This window comes from Chrysochloris asiatica, unplaced genomic scaffold, assembly GCF_000296735.1.
Source record: "Chrysochloris asiatica unplaced genomic scaffold, ChrAsi1.0 scaffold00135, whole genome shotgun sequence".
NCBI classification, from domain to species: domain Eukaryota; kingdom Metazoa; phylum Chordata; class Mammalia; order Afrosoricida; family Chrysochloridae; genus Chrysochloris; species Chrysochloris asiatica.
In genome coordinates, this window is record NW_006408653.1 from 6,048,744 (window position 1) to 6,066,397 (window position 17,654).

Consider the following 17,654-nt stretch of genomic DNA (forward strand, 5'->3'; position numbering starts at 1 on the left):
ATAAAGCACTTTTAATGTTTTTCTTGACTAAGGGTCCACTTTAAAGCCCAAAATATTTCCTTTGTAATTCTTTAGAGAGAGAATACAGAGAAGATAGCAAGAAACATCATTTTTTTATGTCACTAAGAAATCTCTATGAAATATATCACACGTTTGTAAATGCCTAACATAGAGTTTGTAAATAGAGTTTGTAAGTAAATAAATCTGATTAATTACTTTTATAAAGAATTACATTTTGTAAGTGATGCTATTCATATTTTGGTAAAATATAACTTTTCATATGCCAAGAGGGGGAGACAAATGTGCTCTCTATAAAAGTCCAGTAAAAGTATGATAGAGAATGTACTAAAAAACACTACGCTCTTATATAAATCTTTCTAAATTTTAGAAATTTAAGATAGAAAGCCATTCTGATATACATAATGTATTGCAGAGTGTGTGGAAGTTTGAATGAATGTATGATACAAAGGCAGACAGAGTGCAGGTAGTCCCCGGGTTACGAATGTTCAACTTTAAGAATAACTCTTATTAGCTCTTTAATGTGTAAGACTTTGAATGGCTTTTATCATGCTGAGAAAGCAAAACAGGAAGAGACTAGAATTTTTACCATTTGGGTGATTTGCCACGGTAACTGGAACAGGGAAAATTATGGTGGAAGCCCTGGAATGGGAGATATGAAAGAGGCCTAGTGAGCCTTTTCAGGAGTCTGATGTGTGAGATGTGATTACTGACAGGACTGTGGAAGCCACATTCCAAGCAGCATGGTTGGCTGTCATCTTTAAGCACAGTGATGCCATCTTTGAGTAGAGCACCACCATCTTTGAAACCTGCTTTAATGTTTTGTAAATCTGTTCTCACTTTGAACTGAACAAACAAACCGAATGAGACTATAAATCTTTATCCCTCGGAACTGCTGGTGGGTTTGAACTAAACTTGCAGTTAATAGCCCAATGCTTTAAGCCACAGTGCCACCAGGGCTCCCTGAACCAACGCCAACTTGTAACAAATTGTTCATCAAAAGTTTCTACACCATGAAACTTTTAATCACTAAAATAGCTTCAAACATTTTCTTGCACTAAACTAAGGCTAAATTGGACTTCTAGAATGGCAGTGTAGGATCAGTAGTGCACTGCAAACCACAAAGTCGGCAGTTTAAACCTACAAGCTGCTCATCAGAAACCCTATACAGGGTCACTGTGAGTCGGAACTGACTCGATGGCATTTAACAACAAAGGCTAAGTAAAAACCATATGCACCTGGTCTGACCTACAAATTTTTAAAGAGTTAGGAATGGAACTTGTTGATAACCTAGGGACTGCCTGTAATCAGATTATGCAAAGTTTTCAACCCATTTGGAGATCCATGTCACAGAGCAACAACATCCTTATGATATTTGCTATACTGAGGACCTGTAATGTATAGGTCATAGGTCCTATGGGACTTTATATTCATCATCTCTAACAATCATATAAAGTAGAAATTATTATTCTGATTGGACAGAGTAGGGAACTGAGGTGTAGAGAAATGACTTGATCAAGGACACACATCTTATAAATGGTAAACAAAGTATTTGAATTCAAGTTTGTCTGTCTTTAGAAGGCTGTGCTGCCTCATAATGGTGTTAGAACATGTAATTGCTATGATTAAGTTATGAAAGCAATTTATGCTAAAGATATATTGATCAATTCAAATGAAAATCAATGCACCATTTAGGAAGCCTAACTGAAACCACAAAGAGCAATTATCCTATTTGTAGCAAGAATATATAACAAAGATCACAAAATTTATTTGACATGTTACACATATTAAGCTGGAAAAAAAATCTCAAACTAGGCAGAATTTAAGTGACCAATAAACTCAGCCTTTACCAGGTGTAAGAGCTGATCAGAATCTATCCTGAGAGCATAGATCCAATGCCTTGGTATATTTAGTAGAACAAATTAAGATAGATTTTTTTCCTACTTCATGCAAAGTAAAATATACAAAAAAAATGTACTTTCAATTAAATAGCTAGCATTTCTTGAGTATCTACTATTGAATACCAACATTCTTTCACTTAATTCTCATTACAAAGGTAATAAAATAGACATTTCTAACCTGTTTTATGAAAAAAAAAAAATGAGACTCAGAGTCATATAGCTCAAGTTACAGAGGTTTGCCAGGCCCCAAAGATCAAATTCTTAAACATTACGCAACATATAAGAGGCTTGAAAACATTCATGGAAAAATTCCATTATCTTTTCATTCTATTTGTCCACAAACTTTTTGAAGCCCCCTTGTAGTGCTAAATATTTGCTGAAGCTTATCATTTCTTAATAAACACTTACAGAATAGACAGTTGTTTACTGCTAAAGATTCTAAATTTAAAAGGTACTCTATATAAAGTTACCTGTGCCTTTTCAGTACTTGTAGGATGAAGCTGCCGGTCAAATACTTTCTTTACAATATCAAGAAGCAAACATGTAACAACCATGAGGATTATGGCAAACCAAGCAGAACCACTTGATAGAAGTTGAATAAATACAAAGTACATATTCTGAGACCCCAAAAATGGCCTGCAAAGAAAACAATGTAGGTTTCATCAAAGTGGGAAATTAAAGACCTCATGCAAACTTACTATATTTTAATGATATGATTATAAGAATATCTCATAAAAATGTTCAAAATTTTAAATCTGTATAATTTGAATAATTAAATAGCCTTTGTTAAAAATATCTGATTTAATTACTTTCAATGACAACTATAGACAGTGTCAGGGAGTTGACATAATTGAGATAATTCTATCTTAGTGAGAAAAGCAAGAAGTACCTAACAAGATACACATCTACCACCGTTGACCACACTGAAAGGAATCACATTAGAAGGTCCTGGATAGAAAAAATATGGGACAAAACTAAAAATCATAAAAAGGCCAGGTTTACTGGTCTGATAGAGACTGTTGGAATCCCCAAGACTGGCCCATAGTTACCCTTCAGGTCTAGAAATGAACTCCCCAACACACCACCCTACACTCCCTCTACAACCCAACTCAATTTTCAGTCAAACAACAGACAGGTCTATAAGGTGAACAGTTACCTGAGGGAGGTATGCATTCCTTAGAACAATCAACCATTTGAGACTAAGTTCAAAGGAAGGAAGGGTTAGGTAAGAAAGAAGAATGGGAATGGGAAACACAGGGAGGACCTGGGATAAGTGATGTTAGATTGTGGGGGATGTAATCTATGACATGAAACAAAATGCATATGAACTGCTGAATGGGAAATTGATTTGTTTATAAACCTTCACCCAATTTACCATAAAAAGTTTAAAAAAAAGAAAGAAAGAATCTTAGGAGAGACATTAACTTTTAATCCATCACGGTAGCTGTGTATCAGACTCAACAATAAAAGCTAAGCAAATTATCTTTGAGAAAGACGTTAACTCGTACCATCTAAGTTTAATGGTACTGTGTGATTTATTTTATTACATATGTCAGTAAAGAATTTAGAAGCAATATGTGAGTGCAAAGAACATTAACTAGATAGTAAAATAATCTGGGGTTTAAATTCTGACTTTTTGTTACTTTTTACAAACCTTTATGATCAGTTTCACAGAAAAAAATGATGATAAATTATTGTGATAAGTATAGGATCTTACATGAATGTAATAGCTTACATAAAACACCAAGAATGTAGTAAAGTATTCAATAAATGTTTGTTTCTTTCTCCAGATCAGTAAGATCAACGGAAAGAGGTAAATTTATCAATGCAATAGGGTCTCAAAACTATTATGTACACATTTTATTTATAATAAAATCTAACACAATTATGAGGGCAAGTAAAAAAGTATTGTTACAGAACCACAGAAATCTTTACTAAAACAAAAATATAAAAATGTGAAGCTATTGTTTTTCCACATATCCTCCATCTGGGTCTTTACACTTCTGAAAGTGGTGTTTCTATCTTTCCATGTTTCTCTGAAGAATTCTGAGCTCTTCAATTTATACCATTTCAAAATGCTAGTTTTACGACCTTTGAGGGACTCAAATCATGTTCCTGTTAACAGTTTTGGGAACAAAAAGTCTGAAGATGTCAGATCAGGGACATAGGGTGGATGGAATAAGATTTCTTACCAAAATTCTCATAGGGCAGCCCTTGCTACCCTTGAAGACTGAAAATGTGCATTATTGTGATAGAAAAAATTTCCTTGGTGCTACACTCTTGGCCCCTTTCTCACCAAGAAGTTTTAAAATTTTCTTAAAATGTTTTCATAATAAGCCCCCAAGATCGTCCTGTATCCTTCGAGAAAATCTACCAAGATAACCCCTTTTGGAATCCCCCAAAATAGTCGCCATAACCATCTGAGCTTACCTCTCTGCCTTAAATTTAACTAGCCCAACAGATGCCCTCTGAAGTCACTGTTTTAATAGCATTCTTTTACAAAGGCATCCTAATGAGACCAAGACAAGTGTACTACTGAAAGAACTTGTCGGTAGCAAACCACTAATCACAGAGACATGTTTAAACATGTCTTGTTTGGAACAAATCCATGTATGTATAAATTGGAACCCTGGTAGCAATATGTCAAAATTTATTTTTATAATTATTATAGTCAAATCAATATCATTAAAATACAATACATTCACTCACCAGAGAATCCCTCCATAAAACAAGGAAAACACAAAATAGAATATAATAGACCCCCAGGTCACAAGATGATTCATCCAGGTCCAGAAATGAGTTTCCAAAGCCATCTAAAAAAGAGAAAATCTTTAGGAATATAACATAATCACTTTAAACTTTTAGGAAAAAACTAGAGAATGAAATGTATTAACTATAAGTGATTTAGAGTGTTATGGGAGAGTCATTCAGAATGCAAGGGTTCTCATATGAAACAGAAGCACTTCTTGTGCATAATATTTTTCTTCTGTGAAGCAAAACACTGAAATTTCATGTGACTAGTCTCAACTCTCATGGCCTAGCACAAATTCTGTTATCTTGTATTATATGCAAATAAATAAATCTTCATTTGATCATTAAGATGAGCTGAGGCTTTCCAAAATAATGAACTTACAAAATAAATTTTTTGACAAAAATAAAAGTGAATTATTAAACTACAAGTCAGTGAAATAGAGGGAAAAATCTATCTATGACTAAAGGAATAAAGGAAATATACTACTAATATAAATACAAAATGTGTCCATATTTCACATTTCAGTGCCATACCTTTACTGTGACTGTAATAACCATGACCGTGAAGACCAATGTGCCAAATGTCCAGTTTCCAAACATCTGAACAGAAAGAATCAATTACATGTCAATCTGATATACATCAGGTATAAAGCAAAAAGCAATTTCATTTCTTGACTGAAAATCACTTGCATTATTTAAGTCATTTATATTTGAAACCTGTAACTATTTTAGTAAAGTACATATGAGAAGAAATGCTGCAAAGTATTATTACTACGCAAAATGATGCCTTGGATATTATCAGCCCAAAGATGGGCTGGGAATTATGTGACACTTACTGTTTTAGTATATATATTAGAATGATATACTAGTTAGTGATTCATTTATTCCTGTCACACAGCAAAATTTATAACAAAAAACTCTGTCTAGTTATAACTATTTTCTCAAATCACTGCAACAGAAGTGATAGCAGCTCACATGCCACTGTATATCTGGATACAGCATCAATGAAACAAGAAACCTCATACAATACTAATACCTAAAAGGAAGGATAATGGCCAATGGAGTTGCTAATTAAAGAATCCTATATAAAAATGCAGTGAATGCCAGTCAGAAAGTATTTTATTAGGTGTTAAAGCCAAAACTCACTAAAGTTCATTAAAAATACAGAGCCCCAAAAGAATGTTTGGACTTTATTCTCAAAGACAGGAACACAACCAAGAGCATAAATGACTGTAGTTTTCAAAGTAACCATCATTTTTAACATTGGCTTAAAAAGTACCTAAAAGGTTGTTTCTTTAACTATAGACTTATTTCTAAAAATTAGCATACATTTGACAAATTGCTTAACCTCTCTGTATCTCATTTTCGTCACTGTAAAAGAGAGGTAAGAATTAGGATTTATGAAAAGCACAGGATGCCTGATATATATAAGCAATCAATAACTTACTATTAACAATAAAAACTTAACACACATTCCTTTACTTGAAAGTAGTTATGTCAAGAGGGAAAAATCATATTGTTTATTTTCCTGCTTTTATAATTTCTAGAAATGACCTAGAGATAGTGAAAATCATTGGGTCTGTTCTGAGTTGAAAGATCTAGAGATCAGCTCTTAGAGGAGGATCAGTCTCCTCCTTCAGGGCTATGGAGACAGAGAATCTGCTGCTGCCAGGGACATGGCACTCCCATTCACTGTCTCTCCCTCAGTAGCTGGTTTTACTGGGCCCTGGCTGGAGGCTAGTTATACGTGGATTTATGGTTTCTGCCTGCCTAGGTCCCATTCAAGACCTTAAAACACACAGAAACATTCACAAGATCATTTTGTTTTCCTTTGGTGGGGAAGATCATTTTGGTTTCCTTTGGTGGGGCAGGGGGAGTAAAATTAGCAAATGTGAAGTCTGCTGTCTGTTTCCATTCCCTTGAGCAGGCTGGTAATGAAGTGAGTGGCAAAAGGAGTTTTCGGAATCTGTCTAAAGAGAAGTAGAGTTGAACTTACATAGGATTTGGGTTTAGTGGGATGTAATATTTATGTCATTATAACACCTGTCTGTTAGTTGGTCATACAATGGTAGCCTGTGTACTGCTGTGATGCCACCAATATTTAAAATACCAGCAGGATCACCTAAAGTGGATGGGTTTTAGCAGAGTTTCCAGACTGTGAAGAAAGGCAATGTACTTCTGAAAACTGGCCAACAAAATCCTATGGATCCCAACAGAACAGTGTCCAATATAGTGCTGAAAGATGAGCACTATAGGTTGGAAGGCACTACACAGTGACTGCAACAAAGACCCTAAACATACCAACAATTACGAAAATGATAAAGGACCAGGAAATGTTTTGCTTTGTTATATATACATAAGGTTGCCATGAATCAGAGTTGATGCAACATCAACTAACTAACAAGTCTAGGTCACTCACAGCACTTACACAAATACTCAAGTTTGTATTTGGAATTGTAAGTTATTTTTGATTTATGGTGGGCCTGACAAAATGTGTAAGGTTTAGACTCCACTCCACTTAGATCTGCTCCTGGCTTGGGAGAAAGATGCTCAAAATATTTTCCACCCAATCTACATATTTTCTGGATCTAATTTGTTACCTAATTATTTAATAAAATCAAACTTGAATCCCAAGTATATTATATGCCAAAAGACATAACAGTCCTTAGGGCTATTGTAGTGATAAGTTCTCATGGAGTTTACACTTAATAGGAAACAGACAATAAAAAACTTCAAAATATGTACTTTAAGGTAGAGACTAGTGCTTTTACCTTCCATCACTTCCTGACCTCTTACTCTAGTAAGGTAGAGACTCTTACTTGACAGTAAGAGGTCAGGAAGTGATGGAAGGTGAGGGAGATGGCATTTTACTGGAGTGGGTCCACTGATGTTTCAACAGAGATGTGAAGGGAGCCAGTCACATGACTTTCTGAGAGAAAAGCATTCAGGTAGAGAAACAGCAAGTGTAGAAATCCTACAAAGGAACAAACTGGCTTGTTGAAGAAACAGGAAAAAGAGTGAGCAAAAGAATGGATGGTAGGAAACACACTCCAAGAGGTGAGAAGAATCAGCTCACGGTGTGATTTTACACAAAATGTGTAAGAAGTTATTGGTGCATTTTAAGTCCGGTGGAGACCTGACTCGCTTCTCATTCTAAAAGATCATTCTGGCTGCTGTGCAGAGAAGAGACTGTAAGAAAGGAGTAGGAAGGAGGTAAGAGACAGTGAAGATCTGGACTGTGGTGAAGGTGGAGAGAAGTAGAAAGCTTCAGGAGATATTGTGACATTAAAACCTATGTGACTGCATATAGATTTTGATTCCTGGACTTATGCTGAAGCTGGTGGTTAAAACGGTGGCTCCAATTTTAAATACTGGCGGATTAGACAGGAAGTGGTTGGTAGAAGACACCTTGAATTCTGTTAGCTACACCAAGTTTGAGAATCTATGAGAATTCTAGGTGAAGCTGGATAGTTCTGAAAGTCTGGGAAGAAACTGCACAGATATCATTTTGTGTATTTTCAGCCTAGTAAGTTGTATTTACAGGCATGAGAAGGAATGAGGTCACCTGGTGTACAGATAAAAACTGAAAGAAGGGCTAGCGCTGAGTAGCAGCGACCACTTCATTTAGAGCAGTGGTTATCAAGAGGAGGCTGCTTTGCTACCCAATGGACATCTATCTGGCAGGGTCTGGAGACATTTTTGATCATCACAAGAGGGTTGTATGTATCTGTGCGATTGGCATCTCATGGGTTGTTGTTAAGTACCACTGAGTTGGTTCCGACCCACAGCACCCTGTATAGGGTTTCCAAGGAGCGGCTGGTGAACTAAGTAAGGTGTTCTGACTCCAAATGTCACTGTTGCAGAAATGAACAACCCAGATTCTGAGAACAGGATGAGAAGACTGAAAAGGAATAGGAAGTAAGGAAACCAAAAGAGAGTGGTGTTACAGAAGCTAAGAAAAAATAATGTGGCAGGAAAGAAAGTCTCATGAGTTGTGCCCAATAGTTCACAAGGGTTCAGCTATGTCTTTGGAATTAGCAATGGTGTGGTGCTGTAGGATAAACACTGGATTGCTAAAATCAAGGTCAGCACTGCAAACCCACCAGCTATTCCTTGAAACCCTAATACAGGTCACTATGAGTTGGAACTGATTTGATGGCACTCAACAACAACAAGAGAGGTAGGCTGGTGACCAAAGAGCATGGTTTTGATGGGAAGATGAAAATCTCACCAAAGTTGGTCCAAGAGAAAACAGGAGGTCAGGATGTAGAAATAGTGGGAAAAGATAACTTCTTGGAGTATTGGTCTAAAGATATATGAAGAAATGTCATGTGTAAGAGAAAGCTCTTATAGCATATTTATACACTGAAGAATTTGATCCAATAAGAGACTGATAGTAAGAAAAAGAGAGAGGAAACTACAGGAGTGAAGTCCTGGATGGCTCCAAATGATAAACACTTGACTGTGAACCAGAAGGTCCATGGGTTCGAGCCTGCCAGCCACTCCGTGGGAGAAAGGTGGTGCTTTTTGCTCCTGCAAAGATTTAAAATCTTGGAAACCCTATGCAGGGTTCACTACCAGTCAGAATCGACTAGAAGGCAGTTAATAACAACCACAAAAATCAAGTCAGGATTTAAGAATAAACAAGAGATTAAAACTTTTTAAAATTTCTTGTTTATTCATGTATAACTATACATCTATCTATAAAAGAATTGTCTTCCCTAGGGTTAATCAGGAATCCTGCTGTGGCACTGTAGGATAATCATTGAACTGCTAATCACAAGGTCATCAGTTCAAACCCACCATGGAAACCATATATAGGGTTGCTAACCTGCACAAATGATCTATTTATTTTCGTTTTTAAATATCTGACCAATTGCTGGGTAAAAATATTAGAAGCAAGGTATACTTTTCTATTCTCCTCTAAGGTAGGCTGGTTGTTGTTAGGTGCCGTTGAGTTGGTTCCTACTCATAGTAACCCTGAATCAGGTTTTCAAGGAGCAGCTGGTGGGTTTGAACAATCAACCTTGTGGCTAGCAGTCCAGTGCTTGCTGTATAGCACCACACCAGGAGTTTCTAGTAAGTGCCTAGAATATGGTTAGCATTTCAAGTATTTGCTTAATGAATAAATGAACACTGGGGGAAACTTTATAATACACTAGATAATCAATGGTTTTTGTCATACAGTTTTTCTGTTCAATCTTTATGTACTGATAGGAATTAAACTGTATATATGTTTTTGAATGGCAATTACAGTGGTTAATCATCTGAACTGAAATCAAAGTACTGCATTCTTTGGGGAATACAGATATACAACAGTATATTTCTAATCTTAATAGAGCTCTTATCAGCATTTGATGGTTAGGTCTCAACAGCTGAAGACATGTAGAGCATGAAAGAGAAATTAATTAAGGAGAGGAAATAAGGGGAGAAATTGTTTAAAATTTCAAGAAAAAAATACTCCATGAAGACTTCCATTTCTCTGTCTCCCAGAATTATAACCTGAAGTTTCATCTCCTCAGCCTACTTTATATTGTTAATGATTTCTCTCCAACTAATCTGGCAAGTAGGAGTCCTGGTGTGGTACTGTGGGTCAATGTGCTGGTCGGTGGTTCAAGCTCACCAGTCACTCCTTAGAAACCCTATACAGGGTCCCTATGGGTCAGAACTGACTCGATGACACTTAACAACAACAACAATCTGGCAAACGACCTGGTGGACAAACAGAAGGCTTGATGAAGTGAAGAATTACCCTTTTTTCCTTAATTCTTTGTCTTTTCACTTTTAATATGTTATCATAGTGTGTAGTAGTATAATTTTTAGCATGTACCAAGGGACTGTCATTTCTAAAACCTCTAATGGAGAAGTCTAACAGAAACTACAATACTCTAATTGCCTTTCTTTCACCTTTTCTCTCAATCTTCTATTCTTTTGAATTTGTTCTCAAACCAGGTGTATAAACTGCCATAAAAGAGAAGAAAATCATTAATGGTAGTGTGGTATGGTAGGATAAAGCACTGGATCACAAGGTCGGCAGTTCAAATCATTGGGGACCCTATATAGGGTTGTTATAAGTCAGAACCCACTCAACAACACTTAGCAACAGTTTTCTTTAAGAGTCCTGGTATGGCGCTGTAGGATAAGCACTGGATTGCAGTTCAAACTCACCAGCTACTGCTGGGAAACTATACAGGGTCACTATGAGTTGGAACTGATTCAACAGCATTTAACAGCAACAATTTTCCTTTAAGTTTTATCCTATTAAAACCAAAAATAGACACAAAAGCTGGAAATTAGTGGAATTGATTTCGTGTTTATTTGGGCTTCTGAGTTAATGAAGGATTCTCTTTTCCTTTCTGTTCTTTTTCTTCAGAAGACTCCAGCTGAGACCACAGCAGAAACAGGGTATCATAGAATGTTGGGATGGGAACACAGCAATGTCTTTGGAAACAACTGTTATTCTCCTCCCTATGGTACAGTGCTATAGGATCAGCACTGGACTGTGAACCACAAGACTGACAATTCAAATTCACCAGCTGCTCCTTGGAAACCCTATACAGGGTCACTATGAGTTTAAACTGACTCAACGGCACTTCACAACAACAGATTATCTTAGTTTTCCACAACTACCATATGACTACAGTGCCCTCTTTCCTATTGACTTCATTATAATGGTCTGCCTTACTCATTCACCTGTTGTTGTTAAGTGCCACCCAGTCAGTCCTGACTTATAGCAACACTGTAAAAGGGTTTCCGAGGAGCAGCTGGTGAATTTGAACCAACAACTGTGTGGTTCAAATCGACTTTGCGGTCCAGTGCACCACACCAGAACTCCACCTAATATATAATATACTCTTACTTCAGCCATGGTGTCTTTTCCACCACATTCTGTAGAAGTCTGTTTTAACTGGGGGTAAATTCTCTTAGGAGTCCTGGTGTGGTACTCTTAAGATAAGCACTGGATTATTAACTACTAGGTTGCGGGCCGCAAACCTTAAGGTCAGCTGTTCGAAACTACCAGCCACTCCGTGGGAGAAAGATGAGGCTTTCTGCTCCCGTAAAGATTTACAGCCTCTGAAACCCAGTACAGGGTCGCTATGGGTCGGAACTGACTTGACGGCACATAACAACAACCAGGTTGGTGGTTCAAACCCACCAGCAGCTCCTTGGAAACTTTATGCAGGATCACTATGAGACAGAACTGACTCCATGACACTTAACAATAAACTTTTTAAAATTAGAATGATTTCTCTCACATTGTCCTACCACTTTCTTTGCTTATCTATAATCTTAAGTGGCATCTTCCCTTATCGCTAATTTTAAACAGCTGCTCCCCTGAGGATTTTTCCTTGCTGAATTCACAGACAACATAAGCTATTTCCAAATATATTTTCTCCAAAAACAACACTGTTAGAACAAGTGTGTCTCAGCTGACTGACTCTGGAGAGATCACAGAGAGATAAGTTCTCTTTTAAGATACACGCAGTCCGTATGTTTTAGTTACCTCGCAAGTTTATATGGAATACTTAATAAACATTCTTCATTGTTGCTTGCCTACCAATTATTTTGCTTTTGCTTTTTAAAAACGATTCCATGGAAGTCTGGAGCTCTGTGGCTCTGTAGGATAAGTACTGGACTGCAAACTGTAAGATTGGTGGTTTGAGCCCATTAGCTGCTCTGTAGGACAAAGAGACTTTCTACTGTTGCAAAAATTTAACGCCTCAGAAACCCTAACCTTATACAGGGTCATTATGAGTTGGAACTGACTTTATGACACTTAATAACAACATGGAAGTCTGTTTTCCTAGATGACACATTATTCTTGGGGAAGTTAAAAAACTTTAAAGTTATATCAAGATCTTTAACTAAAATTTTATAAAATAATTTTACTTTTTGCCGGTGTAAAATTCTATTAATGAAAAAGAAGTAATAACTGTATTTTAATGATTAATTTGCTTTGAAACCTACGGTAGTATTAGAGTAAAAATCTATTAACTATCAAGCTTAGTTATAAACCTGTATTCTATGATGCCCTGTTTAAAAATACCAATTAAAAATGCTGATCCTGTCAAATTAAAAAGAAATAATAATAATGTTCATTTTTAATTTAAAAGAAATAAAAAGATTCACTAAACTATTTGATGGTTTTCTGACAAATACTTATACTCCTGTATTGTAAGACCAGCCCCAATTTTATACAGTTACAAATACTATAAACTATTTTAAGCCTTTACAGGCATATCCAAACATTTTATACTGAATTCAACTCTTCTACTATCTAGAAGGAACACAGAGTTAAAAATTAGTTAATAGTTCAATTCTTCTTGCCCCTAATTGCAAACCTCCTATCCCGTGTTCCCAAACATATTTTGCAATACTTAGATTGTTCCTTGGAAACCCTATAAAGGGCTGCTACGTGTCGAAACTGACTTAATGGCACTTTAACAACAACAAAGTATTGCCAATGGAAAAAGGAAACTGGAGGTGACAAACAGGAGTAGCAGTAAAGGAATGTCTTCGTTAAGGTGCTTTTGAGGTAAAGATCTGCCCGTAGAACAGCAGTTTACACACACATACACAAACCCAGATGATCTCACATATACTCCTTCAATCTTCAAATCTCACAGACATTTAATAAGACCTACTAAAAATGGTTCCAGAGGAACACATGAGGAATGAATTATCCTTTCCTAAGTTAAAGATAAATTAAGCATAAGACAGTGACTACTTCAAATTAACGAATGCCTGTAATACTCAAACCCACCCAAAACACTCCTCAGAAACCCTATACAAAACTCACTTGACAGCACTTACCAACAACAATAATTCATAATACTGCTAGGCCCTTATAACAAACAAACTGGGGTAGAATCTTAACTTCTCCTGAATTTCCCTGTTTGATCCAAATGATTACCAACTCTTTCTCTTGCTTCTTTCTTAGGATTACCTGCTCACACTAACTTTATCTTTACTCCACTCAAACCTCCTTCAAATACTAGCCTCTACTAACTTTTTCTATTCCACGCCCTCAATTGTTTACAGAATTCTTGGGCATACAAGAACAATGTCTATGTCTGGGGTCTTAAAACTCTGTAAGTTGTTATCTAAGAAGTAACTATTGGTCTCTATTCATGTGGTGCAAAAGAGAAAGTAGAAAATCATGATTTCAAGAAGAAACTAGTGCATGGGACTAAAAGCCTACATTTGCCACAATCTCTTGTAAGCTGAGACTAGATGAACTAGATGGTGCCTAGCTATCACTACTGACTCTTCTGAACAGGATAGAATGGGAGACAAATGTAGTAAAAAACTCAAATTCCTAACAAAGTTTGATATCGTTATAAACAGATCGCCTTATAAACAATTATCACCAATGAATAATGTGTTTTCTTAAACAACTAACTATGAGAGATCAGATGGTTAACAGTTACACGGAAGCAAAGATGAGAAGCCAAGAAGAGGAAGGAAAGTTACATCAATGAAAACAGAACAATGAAAATAATGAGACTACTTGACATATTATAAAAACTGTAACCAATGGCATGGAACAATCTGTATAAAAGTTGCTAAAGGGAACTATAATTTACTGAGTAAACTTTACTCTAAAACATAGTAAAATACTATTTTCAAAAAGAAGATGAATAATGGAAACCAGGAAGCATTCACCATGTCCAGTGCTGAACACTGGGTGTGGAGTAAAAGTCTAGATTTATAGCTCAGGAACACATGAGGGAGTTTAAACAAAAACAGAGGGATCTGTGGGTTCAACCCTGAAAAACAGATGGTGGTGAGAGAGACTTAGTGAAAGAGAGACAAGAACACTGTAGAGAGGAAACACAATCAGTGGTTTGAAATTGAAACCAAACATAGAATGTTCTGAAAGAACCTGCAGGGAGACTTACAGTTATACTAGAAGAGTTATGGGGAGGAGATCAGTTGGGATTGAGTAGGACAGGATCTTCCATAGTATGATTAGATAGTAAAAACAGTAATGGATACTGCTAAGACTTACTGAGTATTTCTACATGCTAGGCGCTAATACTTAGTGCTTCACACTTACCATGTGTCATTTCATCCTCACAGCAAACCTATGAATTATGCCCCTCATTATGTAGGTAAGCAGTGCTTAATGTAACCACCAGGACTCCAGTTTAAATCTACTGCTAGATTAATTTCTGACTGGTAAAACTGGTAAACTTTTTACTAAAAGGGCAAAGAAGTTAATAATTTATAACTAGAAGTTAAAAGAAAAACTCTTAAGAATTAAACTGGTTGTAACCAACAACAATTTACTCTTCATTCAAGTTTTATTTTTTTTTGTATGATGCATGTTCATTATTGAAAAAGAGTCACTAAAAATCAGAGGCAGATTTTAAGAAATCTAACAAATTTAAGGGAATACTTTAATAAATCATAATATGCAACAGTATATTATTCATGAAAAAAAAGTGTTCTGGAACATTATCATAAATGCCAGGTAGGCTATGATATTAATACTAAAAAGGAATAAAATCATGAAGCTAATAAAGAATTTGTTGTTAAGTACAATCAAATCGGTTCTGACTCATAGCAGCCCTGTATAGGGTTTCCAAGGAGTGGCTAGTGGCCTTGAACTGCCGACCTTAGGTAAGCAATTCAGTGTTTACACTATATCGACAAACCAGGACTCTTAATAAAAGAATTGCTGCTGTTTTTAAGTGCCATTGAGTCTGTTCTGACTCATAGTGACCCTGTAAAGGGTTTCTGAGGAGCGGCTGGTGAGTCTCAACTGACAACCTTGCGGTTCAAACCAACCTTTGTGGTCCAGTGCTTATCCTATGTCACACCAGGGCTCCTAATAAAATATTGTTGTTGTTATGTGCCGTGGAGTCGGTTCCGACTCATAGCAACCCTACACAGGGTTTCCGAGGCTGTAAATCTTTACGGGAGCAGACTGCCTCATCGTTCTCCTGTGGAACCACTGGTGTTTCGAACTGCTGACCTCGTGGCTCGCAGCCCGATTTGTAACCACTACGCTACCAGAGCTCCTTATAAAGTATAGCAAGAAATAAAAATGAATGAAAGAACATATATTAAATGGTAGATGCAATTATATCTGGGTAGAAGGATAACAGGTGATTAATTTACTTTATAATTTTTCCTGTATATTCTAAATTCACCATAATGGGCACATATTACTAGTTTTCTTTTTATCCAATGACTTTTTCTTCTTCCAGTCTTCATTTAGTCATTCAGTCCAGTTTTCGCCTAATGTTTCAGGTGAAATTAGGTCCACTCACACATTTATGGAGAAGGGAAATTTTTAAAGTCCATGAAATGTGTTAACTTGAGTGATGTGAAGGCAATATACATGAGGCAGATTGGCAGAAGAATGATGAAGGCAGGGGGAGACATGGGGAGGAGTACAAGCGTTAAAGAGAACAGAGGTAGATAATGTTAACTACATGGTGGTGGTGGTGGTGTGCCGTGGAGACGGTTCCCACTCATAGAGACTCTGTATAGGGTTTTTGAGGCTGTAAATCTTTACAGGAGCAGAAAACTCATCTCTTTCCTGCAGAACTGCTTGTAGTTTAGAACTACTGACCTTGAGATCAGCAGCCCAACTCATAACCAATATACTACCAGAGCTCCTAAGTGTTATGCACATAATCCTGTAATAATAAAGGAGCTCTGGTAGCGCTGTGGTTACGAATTGGGCTGCTAACCTCAAGGTTGGCAGTTCGAAACTACCAGCTGTTCCGCAAGAGGAAGATGAGGCATTGTACTCCTGTAAAGATTTACAGCCTCGGAAACCCTGTACAGAGTCACTATGAGTCAGAACCAACTTCACGGCACATTACCACCACCACCACCTATGGGTAATACATGGATAGATACATAGGCTGAATAGGTGTGGGAGAAAGGGTGTGAGTATATTTATAAACATGTAAGTTTTACAGAAAATATCTGTACATGGGTATTTAACCTTGCTACAAACATATTCATGACTGTGGTACAGTTTATAGGGGGCACATTATGAAAAGTTCTTAGACATTACCAAACTTGAGGGAATGATTTGCTAATCCTGGGGGCTCAGGACCATATAATGTTGAAAGACCATGGTCAATTGGCATAATACAGGCCCCAAAGACTACATTGTACATACTACTTTTGTAAGTAGTGACTGGGATCTTAAAAAGCTCGTGAGCGGCCATCTAAGATGCAACTACTAGAGGAAAAGAAAGAGTGGTAAAAACTGAAGACGCTTGGAAACCATTAATATAGTGGATGAATGGAGTACATGAACATAAATATCCATAACTCTGAGACCAGAAGAATTAGACAGTGCCCAGCTACTACTATGAACTGCTCTGACAGGGATCACATTAGAAGGTTCTGATACAGTGGCAGAAAATGTGAAACAAAACTCAGTCATAACAAAAAGACCAGTTCTACTGGTCAGTCAGAGACTGGTGGAACTCTAAGACTATAGGCCTTGGTCACCCTTTAAGTCTGGACGTCAGTCAGTTACCCCTGTGGTTCAATTTTCAACCAAGTGATAGGTAGATGGAGTCCTGGTGTGGCGCTGTGGGTTAGTGTGTCAGACTGCAAAGCCATTTGAACTGCAAGGTCGATGGTTCAAGCTCACCAGCTGCTCCTTGGAAACCCTATACAGGGTCGCTATGGGTCAGAACCGACTCGATGGCACTTAACAACAACAACAAATAGGTGGATACACAGGGGGGACAACAGCACTAGTGAGGTACACACACCATAGAATGGTCAACCATTCGAGATCAAAAGGGTAGCATTTATGTAAGGACAAAATTCGGAAGGGTAGTAGAAAGAAGGAGAAATGGAAATGAGAATCACAGGGAAGAAGTGGAATAATTGATATTCCATAGAAGAGATTACAATCACAGAAATGACATGAAGTATATGATTTGCTGAATGTAAAACTGATATCTATTTTGTAAACCTTTAATCAGTTCACAATAGAAAGTT

General features: G+C 36.9%; 1 protein-coding gene across 1 annotated transcript in view; it reads right to left on the reverse strand.

The window, feature by feature from the left end:
* ATP11B (ATPase, class VI, type 11B) overlaps nucleotides 1–17,654 on the reverse strand; it is a 129,074-nt gene that overhangs the window by 20,331 nt on the left and 91,089 nt on the right. The window contains exons 26-28 of the mRNA XM_006869816.1: nucleotides 5,205–5,270; nucleotides 4,629–4,732; nucleotides 2,390–2,555 (exon numbers count right to left, since the gene is read on the reverse strand). Of these exons, the coding sequence (XP_006869878.1) occupies nucleotides 2,390–2,555; nucleotides 4,629–4,732; nucleotides 5,205–5,270 (336 nt within the window). The remainder of the gene's footprint in view (nucleotides 1–2,389; nucleotides 2,556–4,628; nucleotides 4,733–5,204; nucleotides 5,271–17,654) is intronic.